This window comes from Triturus cristatus, chromosome 4_2 (genome assembly GCF_964204655.1).
Source record: "Triturus cristatus chromosome 4_2, aTriCri1.1, whole genome shotgun sequence".
NCBI lineage: Eukaryota > Metazoa > Chordata > Amphibia > Caudata > Salamandridae > Triturus > Triturus cristatus.
In genome coordinates this window covers 662,072,561-662,089,052 of record NC_140586.1, presented here as the reverse complement: position 1 = coordinate 662,089,052, position 16,492 = coordinate 662,072,561, and the positions used below count along the sequence as shown (strand labels likewise).

The 16,492-nt window shown below is 41.8% G+C and overlaps 1 protein-coding gene across 12 annotated transcripts in view; it reads left to right on the top strand.

Annotated features, from left to right (window-relative positions):
• Window positions 1-16,492, top strand: part of PATJ (PATJ crumbs cell polarity complex component) — a 1,359,209-nt gene that overhangs the window by 119,225 nt on the left and 1,223,492 nt on the right. For all 12 annotated transcript variants that reach the window (XM_085602445.1, XM_085602441.1, XM_085602446.1 and 9 more), the window contains exon 4: window positions 14,810-15,019. In XM_085602445.1, coding sequence (XP_085458571.1) covers window positions 14,810-15,019 — 210 coding nt within the window. The remainder of the gene's footprint in view (window positions 1-14,809; window positions 15,020-16,492) is intronic.

Below are 16,492 nucleotides of genomic sequence, written 5' to 3'. Positions count from 1 at the left end.
TTCCCTGGACCGGAAACAAGCTTCCTAGGACCGGTTTCTGGCATTTCAGCCGTCTTCAGCCAGGCTTGCTTGAATCCAGTGGCAAAGTGAGCAAGGGACTCACGTCTGAGCATACCCTGCCAACTTATGGCGAACAAAGCAAAAACCAAAGGAAATGATGGACGGAGTGTTGAACATTGCAAGCACTCACCCCCAGTCAACTGATCTGGGTTTAATCCATCACCGTTCTTTAGCCCACTCTGCCACCCCAGTTCAGACATGGCCATATGGGTTGGGTTCAAACTGGAACAGCATGGTGAGCAAAAAAACGATGGATTTAGGCCCAGATCTCTGTACTGGGGTGAATGTATGACATTGTTCTGCATTCTGTCCATCAATTGTTGTCTTTGCATTTGTCACCCGAGTGGGAAGGGTACGCCCAGATGTGGGTCCCGTGCTCTCCATGCCACTGCAATCAAGCTATCCTGGCTGAAGAGGGGTGAAACCCTGAAACCGGTCCTAGGATGCTTGATTCCAGTCCAGGGAGAACCTGGCTTGGCAGTTCGGGTTGGGCTGTACCCATGAGGCACAGGATCAAGACTGATTTGCATATGGCTGGGTTCAAACTGGAACGGCATGGTGAGCAAAAAAACGATGGATTTAGGCCCAGATCTCTGTACTGGGGTGAATGTATGACATTGTTCTGCATTCTGTCCATCAATTGTTGTTTTTGCATTTGTCACCCTAGTGGGAAGGGTATGCCCAGACGTGGGCCCCGTGCTCTCCATGCCACTGGTATCAAGCTATCCTGGCTGAAGAGGGGTGAAACCCTGAAACCGGTCCTAGGATGCTTGATTCCAGTCCAGGGAGAACCTGGCTTGGCAGTTCGGGCTGGATTGTACCCAGGAGGCACAGGATCAAGACTGATTTGCATATGGCTGGGTTCAAACTGGAACGGTATGGTGAGCAAAAAAACGATGGATTTAGGCCCAGATCTCTGTACTGGGGTGAATATGTGACATTGTTCTGCATTCTGTCCATCAATTGTTGTTTTTGCACGTGCGTTACATAGGCATCGAGGAAGACACGTTAGATGCGGCAATATAACCCGTGCGAAGGCAAGTGTGGCATGACATATTCACGGGGTGGTGTTACAGTGCACATGGGCTAGAGAGTGTCATAGCATACGCACTAGCTGGTGGAATACAACACAGAGGTGTGAGGCACTGTGCGGGCACTGATGGGTGAAACACAGCATCGGGCTCAGCCAGGAGCACGCTGTGACTCTCAAGTGAGGTTCATCAGTGATGTCATGAGTGATGTCACTGACCATGTCATGAGTGATGTAATATGTGACGTAATCAGCAGTGCATTGCGGGCACGCGAGTTATAGTTAGCTGAACTAACTATAACGGGGGAATTTCAATGGTTTTGTACGAGTGAAAAGTCCAGCTAACTAAAACGCCCCTGAAACCTATGGTTTTTTCAGTGAATTTCTAAGGTTTTTTAAATGCTAATTCCTAACTATAACGTGCCTGAAAACTATGTTTTTTTCCGTGAATTTTTATATTACCTACTGGCGGTCGCCAGTAGGTAGTTATAGTTAGGACCCTGTTTCCATAGGAAAACCGCAACATTCTATTTTGAATAACTTTGGCGCCGGTCGACGAATCCTCGTGAAATTTTCAAAACTAATGGGGCGCTACGCTCCGCTCCTACCCTGAAAGTCTCGGGGGGATTCGTCAAGCGGGGGCTGAGATAAAAGGGGGGTCCCAAAACGCGTTTTTCCCATGCATTTTTCCATAGGACCTTTAGACACAGCTACAGCCCGAACGGCTGAACAGAGTTCCTTGAAATTTGGCAGAGAGGTAGTCTACAGGTCAAGGAAGTGCCTTTTGTAGGTCTGGTGTAAATCTGTTCAGTAGTTCCTGAGAAAATAGCATTTAAATCAATATATATATCTGTGGCAGCTTACGGTGCGCTTACGGTGCGCTTACCGTACGCGCACGCCGCCCTGCGCGAGCGCGATTCTGATTGGCTGTTAGATCTTAGTAAACATTCGAATCGGTCGAAACCAGGAAGCGGCGGCCGCCATTTTCTCTCTCGCAGTCTGAGAGGGGGTTAAAAAACAAAGGCCAAAAACATGTAAAGGGGCTGTTTAGACAGCTCCTAAGCACCTAGCCATGTTGAGGGAGTCCTCAAAGATCCCCCAAGGGCAAAAACGGAATTTTAATTTTTTCGATAATTTCGCCGATTACGCTTACCGTACGCGTACGGTAAAAATTAATTAAAAAAAATAAAATATCCATACTCTCCCCACCCCATGTGCAAACGGTGCCCGAAGCGCACCATTTGTGCATGGCCTATTACAAAAGTGAAAAATTAAAATATTACCTTTCACAACGAAGCGCATCATATGTCCTCCATGTGCGCACGGTGCGCGAAGCGCATCGTGCGTACATGGCCCATGGCCCATCTAGCACGGCACTAACTGCGTAAAGTGGGCGCGCAGTGCGCGAAGCGCACCGCGTGCTCACTGTGCGCGCACGGTGCGCGAAGCGCACGGAACGAACTGCGTTAAGTGGGCGCGCACGCCACGAATGGCGTAAAGTAACTTAGCATTTAAAAAAACGTACAAATTCACTGAAAAAACCATAGGTTTCACACACGTTATAGTTAGGAATTAACATTTAAATAACCTTGCAAATTCAGTGACAAAAACCATAGGTTTCAACATGTTATAGTTAGCTGGAAATTTTACTGATAAAAAACCAATGAAATTCCCCCGTTATAGTTAGTGCAGGCAACTATAACTCACGCGACCGCAATCTTCTGCTGATGCTAATACTGTATTTAGACACTTATTTGCCCATGTCTTCTTCCATTAAATTTTAGCTATACATATATTACAAATATTTTTTTTTCATAAAGACACATATGTCATCAGCAGAGGATTGCGGTCGCGTGAGTTATAGTTGCCTGCACTAACTATAACGGGGGAATTTCATTGGTTTTTTATCAGTAAAATTTCCAGCTAACTATAACATGTTGAAACCTATGGTTTTTGTCACTGAATTTGCAAGGTTATTTAAATGTTAATTCCTAACTATAACGTGTGTGAAACCTATGGTTTTTTCAGTGAATATATATATATATATATATCAGCCACAGTTCAAAGATTGCTGCGCACTCTGGTCAGTATTCAATTCAATGATTTATTGAAATTCGTTGCAAAACACGATCTGTACACGATCTGCTGACAAACGCGTTTCAGCCTCCTGGCCTTCGTCAATGTCAATGATACTTTGTTTCCACTTTCTATTTAAGCATTAAATTGGTTATTCACTTGTGAACTGTAACGTGGAACCCATAGGCTTAGTGCATTAACTTAGCATTGTCTATTGTGGTATAACATAGTGTCAAAATGGCCGACACCCTTTTTCCCATTGAGTATTTGTACATGTTGAGTCCGCTTTCCATTTCCACTCTTTTTATCTTTGATAACCAATTGAATGCTTAAATAGAAAGTGGAAACAAAGTATCATTGACATTGACGAAGGCCAGGAGGCTGAAACGCGTTTGTCAGCAGATCGTGTACAGATCGTGTTTTGCAACGAATTTCAATAAATCATTGAATTGAATACTGACCAGAGTGCGCAGCAATCTTTGAACTGTGGCTGATATGGATTCGCGAGTTTCGTCCTCGCGGCTGGAGCACCCGCTGTGCTGAGAGCAGGATAATTGACGGAGAACGTGGAATATATATATATATATATATATATATATATATCACCTACTGGCGGTCGCCAGTAGGTAGTTATAGTTAGGACCACGTTTCCATAGGAAATCCGCAACATTCTATTTTGAATAACTTTGGCGCCGGTTGACGAATCCTCGCGAATTTTTCAAAATAGGTGGGGCGCTACGCTCCGCTCCTACCCTGAAAGTCTCGGGGGGATTCGTCAAGCGGGGGCTGAGATAAAAGGGGGGTCCCAAAACGCGTTTTTCCCATGCATTTTTCCATAGGACCTTTAGACAGGGCTACAGCCCGAACGGCTGAACAGAATTACTTGAAATTTGGCAGAGAGGTAGTCCTCAGGTCAAGGAAGTGCCTTTTGTAGGTTTGGTGTAAATCTGTTCAGTAGATTCTGAGAAAATAGCCTTTAAATCAATATATATATCTGAGCCAGCTTACGGTGCGCTTACGGTATGCTTACCGTACGCGTACGGTGGCGTGCGCGAGCGCGATTCTGATTGGCCCTTAGATCTTAGTAAACATTCGAATCGGTCGAAACCAGGAAGCGGCGGCCGCCATTTTCTCTCTCGCACTCTGAGGGGGGAGCTGATAAACAAATGCCAAAAACATATAAAGGGGCTGTTTAGACAGCGCCCATGCACATAACCATGTTAGTTGAGTCTTCAAAGATCCCCCAAGGCAAAAAACGGTAATTTTTTATTTTTCGAAAATTTCGCCGATTACGCTTACCGTACGCTTACCGTACGCGTACAGTAAAAAATTATTAAAAAAAAAAAACCCCACTCTCTCCACCCCGTGTGCAAATGGTGGCCAAAGGCCACCATTTGTGCATGGCATAAAAGAGCACAGCATTTCCCCAAAAAATTTCAACAGATTACCTATCACAAGGAAGCGCATAATATGTCCTCCATGTGCGCACGGTGCGCGAAGCGCATCGTGCGTACATGGCCCATCTAGCGTAACGTGGGCACGCGGTGCGCGTAGCGCACCGCATGCCCGCCGTGCGTGCACGGCACTAACTGTGTAAAGTGGGCGCGCGGTGCGCGAAGCGCACCGCGTGCTCACTGTGCGCGCAGCGCACCGTGCTCGCACGGAACGAACTGCGTTAAGTGGGCGCGCATGCCACGAATGGCGTAAAGTAACTTAGCATTTAAAAAACCGTACAAATTCACTGAAAAAACCATAGGTTTCACACACGTTATAGTTAGGAATTAGCATTTAAAAAACCTTGCAAATTCACTGAAAAAACCATAGGTTTCACACATGTTATAGTTAGCGGAAATATTACTGATAAAAAACCAATGAAATTCCCCCGTTATAGTTAGTGCAGGAAACTATAACTCACGCGACCGCAATCTTCTGCTGATGACATATGTGTCTTTATGAAAAAAAAATATTTGTAATATATGTATAGCTAAAAATTTATGGAAGAAGACATGGGCAAATAAGTGTCTAAATACAGTATTAGCATCAGCAGAAGATTGCGGTCGCGTGAGTTATAGTTTCCTGCACTAACTATAACGGGGGAATTTCATTGGTTTTTTATCAGTAAAATTTCCGCTAACTATAACATGTGTGAAACCTATGGTTTTTTCAGTGAATTTGCAAGGTTTTTTAAATGCTAATTCCTAACTATAACGTGTGTGAAACCTATGGTTTTTTCAGTGAATATATATATATATATATATATATATATATATATATATATATATATATATAGTGATGCTTGTGATAATAGACCTAGAAAAAATGTATACATGGTAAGTGGAAACGATAGAAAATATACAAATATATTTGCAATCATCACACCATAGATTAAAACAAGAATCCCTAATATTGGCTTAGAATTATATCTTTCTCTAGCCATACTGATTTTTAGGAGATGTACAATAAATGACGTAAACGAACTAGTTCTAAAGTGCAAATGCTAGTTGTGCAAATAAGCAGGTTCTAGTGCAATTTGTAGTAGCATTAAAGTGCAAAATGTTCATAGTACAAAAATGTAATGGTGCAAAATACGCAATAATGGTGCAAAATACAAGCAATGGCATAATGTATGCACATAGCAACTATGTTATAAAACTAGTACAAAATGTTCATAAGTACGTAAAAAGGACATCTCTCTAAAAAAAGGGGCGGGGAAACCGAAGAGAAAAACTGATCGGCAAACCCCGAATTCTGAGAAAATCAATTACCAATGTATCAATCATAAAAACATTGTCAAAAAGTGAAAAGAGTGCGAATAATAGAAAGGTAGAGAGAAGAGGAAAACAGGAGATGTAGAAATGCTAAATTACACCGAATCAATACATGTGTACATAATATTAAAATCAATTTCAAAAATTAGTTTAGACATCTGTGTAATGAGACAAAGATTTGTGCAGATCCGGTTGGGATGATCTCACTTAAAATATGGCTGGCAAAGATCAGAAAAGCCAAGGTGAGTGGGTCATCAACTTTGGAAACCGGAAACCGCCAGCATCGGAAAAAGAAGTTTTTTTCTTTATGTAGAGAAACAAACGAGAAAAAAGGCATGTTACAACAAACAATGAACCCAAATTTTCGTTATCAAATACTTATCAACTGATGACAAAATATTTTACAAATACCCTTGTGAAGGATAAAAAATAGAAAATGAACAGAGCGATAAAAAGATTGCAGACAAAGAACAGAAGATCCCAGCATGAATTGTCAGTGGATGATCTGCGGTTATCTAATGAAACACTCAGAAATATTGTGTGATGTACACTGTAAGGTTTCAAATAAAGTTATGCAAGTCTTCAGTGTTATTCAACCCTGTAGGTGCTTTGCTGTCAAACTCGAGTATATATTTTGTTTCGAGCTGTCTACGCAGCTTTTCTCTGTTGCCCCCTCTCCGTTATACGGGAATACTGTCAATAACAAAATATTTGAGGCAACTCAGATCATTGTTGTGATGTTTCTTGAAATGTCGTGCTACTGGGTAGCTGGGATCGTTATTCACGATTGCCCTTAAATGCTGTAGAATTCTAACGTGGGCTTGCAGTTTGGTACTTCCTATATAGTTCAATCCACACGTACAATTAAGAACGTACACCACTAATTCAGATCTACAAGAGAAGTGGCCCTTAATTTGTCTGATGTTTGAACTGAAAGGAACAGAATATTGAGTGGTGTTTTGGCCAAATTTGCATGCCCTGCAGCTGGTACATTTGAAAAATCCACTCTTGGGTTTGAGCCATGAGCTGCTAGCAGAGCTTTGAATATTGGACCTCATAAGTTCTCCTTTCATAGTTTTGGCCTTTCTAAACGTGAGCACTGGTTTGGAGGGCAGAGAGGGAGCCAGAACACCATCAGTAAGCAAAATGGGCCAATTTTTGTTCACAATGGCCCTGATTTTATGATGCTGTTTATTGTAAGTTGTGATAAAACGTGGTGCATTGGTGATTACGTTATCTGGCCCAATAGTGGTAATCAATGACACTCATATTGATAGATTTGTCATTTAACAATGTGTCTCTAGAAATAGATTCTACTTTCTTATAGGCCTCCCTTATAACCCTCTCGGTGTAACCTCTTTGCCTCATCCTGATTATTGCCTCCTCTGAACATTAAACCCTCTCCTCCGTCGTGCTGCAGATACGTTTAATGCAGAGGAGTTCCCCATAGGGGATACTTTTTATAAGGTGTGGTGGGTGGGCACTGCTGGTGTGTAGAATTGAATTGCCAGCAGTGGGTTTTTTGTGAAGGGTTGTCTCAATCTTGTTATCGACAATCATGACCTTTGTGTCTAGAAACTCAACAGAGATTTTGTCAATGTGGGAAGTGAACTTGAGATTAAAATCGTTGTTATTTAAAATCTCAATAAAACTCATCACGCTAGTAAAATCACCATTCCAAACCATAAAAACATCCTCAATATATCTGAGCCACTCAACAACATTAGAATTGAATACATCAGCGTGGGTCCCCATGAGAACCTGCTCCTCCCACCAGCCTACATGCAAACATGCATAGCTGGGGGAGAAGCAAGCTCCCATGGCGACGCCCCTCTTTTGGGAATAAAGATCATTTTCAAACATAAAATGGTTGTTATTCAATGTCCACTTGATAAGTTCTAAAAGCATGACATTATGGCTGTGAAATTTAATGGGTCTGCGGTCCAAGTAATGTTTTGTTGCAGCCATCCCGGTACCATGTTCTATGCTGGTATACAGGGACTCTATGTCTAAGGTCACCAGAAGGAAATCCTCTTGCCATTGAATGTTACTTAGTTTCCTAATACAATCGCCAGTGTCTTTTATGTAGGTAGACAAATCTTGGACTAATGGTTTTAAAAAAACTTTCACATACCTACTAGCATTCTCACTGATACTCCCGATGGCCGAGATGATGGGTCTGCCCGGTACCGGCTTCACTCCTTTGTGAATCTTTGGTATAAGGCGCAACGTGGGGATGATGGGAAACTCATTGAATAAAAAATTGAATTCATGATTCGAGATCAGTCCCTGTCTTTTGTAGTGATGCAACATTTTCTTCAAGGACTCCTTGGAGGTGTTATAAATTTTCATGTTAATTTTTTCATAGCAGTCTTCATCAGAGAGCTGCCTTTTAGCTTCAGACCTGTACTCATCCTTGGGCCATATGACCACATTGCCCCCCTTGTCAGACATACAGATCATCAGGCCAGGATTGTTATTCAATTTACAAATAAGATTCCTATATTGTAAATCCTGTTGGTTTGTCTTCCCGTTTTTAGAGCTTGTGGCCCGGTAAAGGTTTTTTAAATCATTGGTAACCATCTCCTGGTAGATATCGATGGCGTCCTTGGGCATCATGGGAATAAAGCTTGATATACCTCTGAACGGGCTGAGCCCAGCACATGAATCTGTGTTGATAACCGATGCAAGCCTGTCCTGCATGGACCGTGTGTCATCCGACTGGCTGGAAAAATCAGCCTCCATGTTGTTAAGTTCAGCCAGGGTAAGGAGCAAGTGTGCATCTCCTGCTGCCAGATTGTATTCACTGGTGGTGGCCGTATTTTCAGAAGAAACAGCAGCATTTGGTTTATTGCCAGCTTTAATAGTAAAGAATTTTTTGAGTTTTAATTTTCTTGTGAAGCTGAACATGTCCACTCTGGTCTTACAGTAATTGAAATTGTTGCCTGCGCAATATGAAAGACCCAAAGATAAAATGTTCTCTTCTGCAGGAGTGAGAGCAAATTTGGACAGGTTAACTATAGTATTGTTGTTACTGCCTTTGTTTAGCGTCGTCGCCATTGTGTTTTTCTGCCTCTTTGTGCCACGGGCCTTTCTTCTGGCGTTCTGTTTTTTGTTTTGCTTGACCCTGCGATTGCTTGTGGATTCCGCGGCCTCAGGGTTTGACGGCGATCCTCGGCTAAAAAATTCAGCTCTTCTCCCGGTTGTAGAATACTGGACTTCATATTCGATCCTCCACGGACCATTTCTTCCCCCTCGCTGCCACTGGTCAAGGAGACAGAATCACCTGTATCAGATTCTACTGGCGTACATTGTCCTCTTGCTGTTGGTGCGTCTCTTGTAGTGGTAGCCAATTTGTCAGAGCGTCTTTTCCTAGCACTATCATAGCGGCGAGCGAAAGTGAATATCTGTCCAAGCTCGTAGTCCTCTCTGTCCCTTGTAAATTTGCGTATTTTTCTCTCTTTAATTTTGTCTTGTTGTTTGTTGATCCTGTCCTCGATCTCTTTTCTCTGTTTTAGAATTTCTTCTGTTTCAGGCCATTTACTGAGTTGCTCATTGATTTCCTCAATTTTCTTTATAAGCGAGTCACGGTTGATGCGGGCATATTTAATAAAAATTTTAACTGCATTCATAGAAGCACAGAGATTATTGTCCGCCCATTCGACAAGCATTTCTGGGTGAATATTGTCGAAATTGGGTGCCAGCATGAGCCTCAATCCTCGTAGGACCCGACCTGCTTCCACATATTTGGTCAGTGAAATCTCCTCCCACCATTTCGTCATCTCGCTTCGTTGACATTTCTCGAGTGCTTTCAGTGGAGTTTTTAAATCAGGGTTGGGATCTATAGTTTAATTCATGCCCTCATCTGTCAGTTTCGTGGATGCCGTCATCCAGTTTCTAAATAATTCATCAGCCTCCGCCTCGCGATCCCGCTGGGCGTTACTGGACATGTGGTTTTTTCAGTGAATTTCTAAGGTTTTTTAAATGCTAATTCCTAACTATAACGTACCTGAAACCTATGGTTTTTTCCGTGAATTTATTTATATATATATATATATATATATATATATATATATATATATATATATATATATATATATATAATCTACTGGCGGTCGCCAGTAGATAGTTATAGTTAGGACCGTGTTTCCATAGGAAATCCGCAACATTCTATTTTGAATAACTTTGGCGTCGATTGTCGAATCCTCGCGAAATTTTCAAAATAGGTGGGGCGCTCCACTCCACTCCTTCCCTGAAAGTCTCGGGGGGGATTCGTCAAGCGGGGGCCGAGAAAAACGGGGGGTCCCAAAACGCATTTTCCCCATGCATTTTTCCATAGGACCTTTAGTCCAAGCTACAGCCCGAACGGCTGAACAGAATTACTTGAAATTTGGCAGAGAGGTAGTCCTCAGGTCAGGGATGTGCCTTTTGCAGGTCTGGTGTAAATCTGTTCAGTAGTTCCTGAGAAAATAGCATTTAAATCAATATATATATCTATAGGCGCGCTCCGTGCGCGTACGGTAAAACTTACCGTACGCGCACGCTGCCGTGCGCGAGCGCGATTCTGATTGGTTGTTAGATCTTAGTAAACTTTCGAATCGGTTGAAACCAGGAAGTGTCTGCCGCCATTTTGTCTCTCGCAGTCTGAGGGGGTGAAAAATAAAGGTGGAGAACGTGAAAAGGGGGCATGGTGGGGACAGTTCCTGACCCCCTAGCCTTTGTCGGGGGGTCCCAGAAGGACCCCCAAGGGCCAAAATTTCCTTTAATTTATTTGCGAAAAATCGGGGATTACGCGTAGCGTGCGCGTACGGTAGAAACGGAAAAATTCCGCGAACTGCGTAACGTGGCCGCGCGAAGCGCACCGTGCGCCCACAGCGCACGCACGGAGCGCGAAGCGCACCGTGCGCGTAAAGTACGCGCACGGTGAAAAACCTTAAAAAAATAAATAAATAAAATACATAACTTAGCATTTAAAAAACCGTCGAAATTCACTGAAAAAAACATAGGTTTCACACACGTTATAGTTCGGAATTAGCATTTAAAAAACCTTGCAAATTCACTTAAAAAAACCATAGGTTTCACACATGTTATAGTTAGCTGGACATTTCACTCGTGAAAAACCATTGAAATTCCCCCGTTATAGTTAGTGCAGGCAACTATAACTCACGCGACCGCAATCCTCTGCTGATGACGTCAGATATTACATCACTGATGACATATGTGTCTTTCTGAAAAAAAAATATTTGTAATATATGTATAGCTAAAAATTAATGGAAGAAGACATGGGTAAATAAGTGTCTAAATACAGTGATGTAATATCTGACGTCATCAGCAGAAGATTGCGGTCGCGTGAGTTATAGTTGCCTGCACTAACTATAACGGGGGAATTTCAATGGTTTTTCACGAGTGAAATGTCCAGCTAACTATAATGTGTGAAACCTATGGTTTTTTAAGTGAATATATATATATATATATATATATATATATATATATATTCCGCTCTTGGAAGTGATTCACTTAATACTTAATTCTTCAAACTTTACTGTAAAAAGGTCAAAGTGTGTTTCAGTTCCCTCTCCAGCTTTCTGCATTGACTTTGTCAGGTTTCTCCATTGTCTTCATGCTTTTTAATGCTTATTTCAAATCACTTATGGATCTCGTAATGTGCGTCTTCTCATTCTTATTATGATGTGGCACTGCTTCTTAGAAAAAAGCAGGTTTCTCCTTTTAACAGCTTGTTTAGTTGACAATGAAGCACAGAGCTGGCCCGAGATCACTAAAACCTAAAATGTAGATCACCAAACATCTGGCCTCAATGCATCCTCCCTTTGTTTTATTGCGGTGCTCCTTCTGAGATCCAGACTTACAAACCTGGGAGTCCAGCTTGACAAAACGTTGACCATGGAAGCTCCGGTTTATTATGTGTGTTTTGGGCAGTGTATTGATTTTCATCCAACCTGAGGGCTTTTTGTGTCAGAGATGTGGCTAAAACGAGTTTGGAGACTTCTGCCCAAGATGGCAGTACAGAGAAAGCTCCACTACTCCAATCAGTTTCTGTCACAAGCACCTGTGGGATGGATGCAAACAAACAGCTCATTTGCCTTCCAGTAGTAAATAAACCAGCAAGATGAGTGAAAACCCAGTTCATACGGTCTGACTAGGTGGAAACCAGAGAAATGGTGTAGAAAATTTAGAGTGTATTCTAGTGGAGAACACGTGTTATAATTATTATTATATTTGACTTATGTAAGCATAATGTATCATGATGGAGTTGGTCAGCTTTACACATTCATTCATACCACTTGCCATCCTGGAAGCGAAGAAGAGCATTGCCCCGGTAGGTGTGTGTCAGAGTGTTATCGACTCCAGATAACGATTTGATCAGCATCCAAAAGAAGGCACAATGGCACATCAATGATGAGTTAAATCTGAAGAGACTCTTGAATGGGAAAGGAACCAGCAAGAAAATAAAAAAATACCAAAGGTGTAATTAAAGAGAAAGCCAGATGAAAAATAGGAGCAACAGCAAAAAATCCTCCTATACGCTCCGTTTCCAGGCAGGGTATTGAAACCTTGGCTACACTTTAAGCAACTGTGCCACTCTCAACCTGTACACCACAGTAAACCCATGGCAGGTGGTGCCATCTTGGAATGGTGTGTCTGAATCCCATAGTCTAACAGTGGTGGCTCTCATGTTTTCACCTGTGTTGTCCCCGGTTTCCCAACTGCCGTGAGTCCCCTGATTGCCACACCCTCTGTTTCCCAGGACATTCACCATGCCACTGTCTGCCAGCCCCCATCTTCCTCTTCCCTCGTGTTTACCCTCCTGTCTGGATGTAGTTCCTAAGTAAGATTTGAGGGACGTTTTAGTAGTGCTCCCATCTCTCAGATGCCCCCCACCAGGCTGAGGTGGGAAGCGTATGTGGAAAGCGCCAGTCAACCTTGGAACATGGACAAGTGAAGCAGGCTCTCCAGACTGATGAGCAGGAGTATAACCCTTTTAATCAATGAGGTATTGTAATTGACCTCTCGCCCATCTGCAATCGCGGATTGCAGTGCCCTCATATTCTGGATGATCAACTTGTACCATAGGAAGGGGAACAAATGGGGGACCAGGATGGACTGGGTGTGATGACTTTGAAAGAGAGATATCAAAAACAGCGTGAATTTACCAATTTGTAAATTGGACAGACAGGATTGATCACAGCAGAATTGTTTTGGGCATCCCTTCCAAATACCGAATCCTAACAGTATGCATGAATGTTTTGTGACCATGAATGCGGTCGCATAACATTCGCATATTACCACCTACTTCAGGTAGGTGGTAACCCATTCGCAAATGGGAAGGGGTCCCAGAGCGACCCCATCCCCTTTGTGAATGGTTGTAAAAGCATTTTTAAGAGCAGATCGTGGTTCCACGGCCAATGCCTGGTATAAAAAAAGGAAAAGAAAACATTTCATTTTACTTTTTGTAAAGAATCTCGTTTTCCTTTCAGGGAAATGGGCTGCTTTACAACAAAAAAATTGCTTTATTTAAAAGCAATCACAGACGTGGTGGTCTGCTGACCTCAGCAGGCCACCATCTCCGTGATTTTTGCATCTACCTCATTAACATTAATGAGGTAGAAAGATTTGCGACCCCCTAGGAATCGCTATCTGAAACTCTGAGTTACATGCATTGTAAATTGTGATAACCTAAGTGCGATTCTCAAGAATTCGCAATTAAGTATTTACAATTTTGATGCATGTGCCCCAAAGTCTTTTTTTTACAATTCCCAACAGATTCATTAGGGTGAACCAAAACCTTAAAGTTAACTGAGAACCACAAACTGTGACAATAATGGTTGGCAATCACTGGAGTCGTACAATATTCTGCATGAAGTGTTGAGCTAGAGTCTGAGCTGATTGAAAAGAATTTAAAGGCAGAACAATCCCATTATTTTGTATAAATCAATTAATACCCAAGTAGCAGTACAGGAATTGGATGGTGGAAGATCTATAATAAAAACCCATGTATATAATGGGCATGGTTGTGGCAAAAGAGATACGTGTTTGTAGCAATCCCATTGGTCTCAAATCGGAGACTTTGACTTGCCTACATGTGCTACATGTCTTTACATCTTCCTGCACAGGATGCAGGCCACCAGAATAAATGGGAAATTAAATCCTCAGTTTGTTACCCCCCTGCAAGGCCTGCCAGAGGAGAAGCATGGCACCTGTGACCGCCAAGGACACCTCGCTGGCACATGCCATGCTGCATAACCTGAGTGTGTATTTGTGAAGGAAACAAAGGGAAAGAATGCGAGAAGCCAGCCAACTTGTGTACTTCTGCGATACACCTGCTGTTGGAGGTGGTGAGGTTCAGGGAACAGTGCTGAGAGAGGTCCCCAGAGATACCATGGAGAGGCCTCCTCAACAGAAGAAGAGAAAGCAATGAAGGGCTGTGAGAAAGTAGATTATTAGTTGAAGTGGATGATGGTATTTTTCAAGTAATGACAGCACTATTCCTGATTAGGTTGAGTTAGGTCTCAATAAATTAAACCAGAGCTCAACCCTTGGTCATGTTAGATGGGAATAATTTAGATACAATGTGTAAAGATTGCGAGATAACAACATTCTAGTTTGGGAATATTTAGTACACAAAGGATTTTTTTTTTTTTTTTTTTAACTAGCCATTTTTCCTTGAAGCCATAGAAATATAGTGTGTATTTTAAAAACTGAAAATGAAATAAAGGCGTACATTTTAGTAACCTGTGGAAGTCCTACTTAGGGATCATCAGTTTGTTGTTATTGTGGTGCTATAATCTTCTTTGGTGCGATACGGTGTATGGATTTTATGAAGTAAAACTAGTAACTAAGTATGTTTTATCCTCAGCTAAACCGTATGCCATCAAACCGTTCAGCAGAATTTGATTTTTCCAAGAAGGGATTACTAGTATTTGGTACAGACCAGTCTACATCCAAGAATCTTGGAAATGGAAACACTTTTGGAACCTTTGATAAATCAACTCAGTCTAGAGTACCCCTCCTAAACGTACAACCTGAGGAAGATGAACTTGACAGAATCCTCCTACGCATGGCAGAGGTAAGGCCATGCAAATAAAATGTTTATTTAAATTTGTTTTTTAAAAATGATAAATGATGCTTATATGTTAGACAAAGAGGTTGGAATAATATTGAGAGGATCATGTACAGCTCACAAGCCAATATATTCTTCAGTATATTTGATGGTCTCTTCTCAATGCGTAAATCAACAAAAAGAGCTCTGGTTAATGGGCATGGCTAAATAGACATCTGCAAGGTTACTTCTGCGCATTTAGCTTGGTTGTGTGCATCATATCCCTGTTCTGTTATGTTGGGACCTCCTCTTCCACTTCTTGTGGTGGCGTAATTGCATATTCCGTGTCTAAGCTTTTCATCCTCACCCTTTCCTCTCTCTTCGTCATTCAGTCTTTCACAACATCCCTGCTAATATCCAGGACTGGCTAGCAGTCCCTTGTTCTTCTCCAAATAGCTCATTTTTTCTGTCTTCCAACATATTCATATTGTCTTAGGTACTTTCAGTGAAGCACTTGTTCTAAATTAACCCAAACCCACTAACGAGTATTTTGTTTTTCCATAGTCTGCTCTTCAGAGCCCGATCATTCATATTTTCTTCATCTCCTGTCGCACATCCACTTATTTCTTACCCTTAAACGCTTATTGTCTATTTGAAATCAAGACTGATTAAACATGCTGGATGATGTTGTTTATCTGCTGTGTTGGTGTATGTTCAGGAACTATTATCTTCAGTAGAATTCTTTTAGGGCGTGCTTTAAATGTGTGTGTATGTACATATGTATATATATGTGTGTGTGAGTGTGTGTATAAATATATATATATATATTTATATATATATATGTGTGTGTGTGTGTGTATATATATATATATATATATATTTTTTTTTTTTTTTTTTTATTGATAAATAATAATCTGTGGTGTTAGCAAAGTTCGTTCATAAACTGCACGCAAGTCACTGTATCCTCATACTGCTCCATTGCCGACACTGATCTGAGGTCTGTACCGGCCACAACTGCAGACTACGCCGATGAAGAGAAACGCAAGAAGGAGAGAAGCGACAGATAATAGAGGAGGGTTAGATGCTGTACCGCCTCCCAAGGGACATTGCCATCCCAAAATCCATTACACCGTTTTACCCAGAGTATAGCATATTTGCTCCCTTTGACATATTACCTAGTTGTAGCATATCATGCTTATTAACTTCTAATAAGATGCATATTTCTTCTGTTCCCTTCCTTGATGTAGGTGCCACATATCCCTCAGGCCTTTTGCTTGTGAAAATGCAGCTAACTGGGTAGTCCCAACTTTAATCTGCACATCTTGATCCATATTATCATTGAGTTCCCATCCATAATGTGTAAGGAATCCGGAATATTGGCCAAGAGAGCGCTCGCTTTTGACCGAACTTCACCTTTGTAGTCTCTGATGGCCATATTCACACAGCACTGTGATTTGCTAATGCAACAAAACTCAGTGACTCAAGCGTAGTACCCAATGA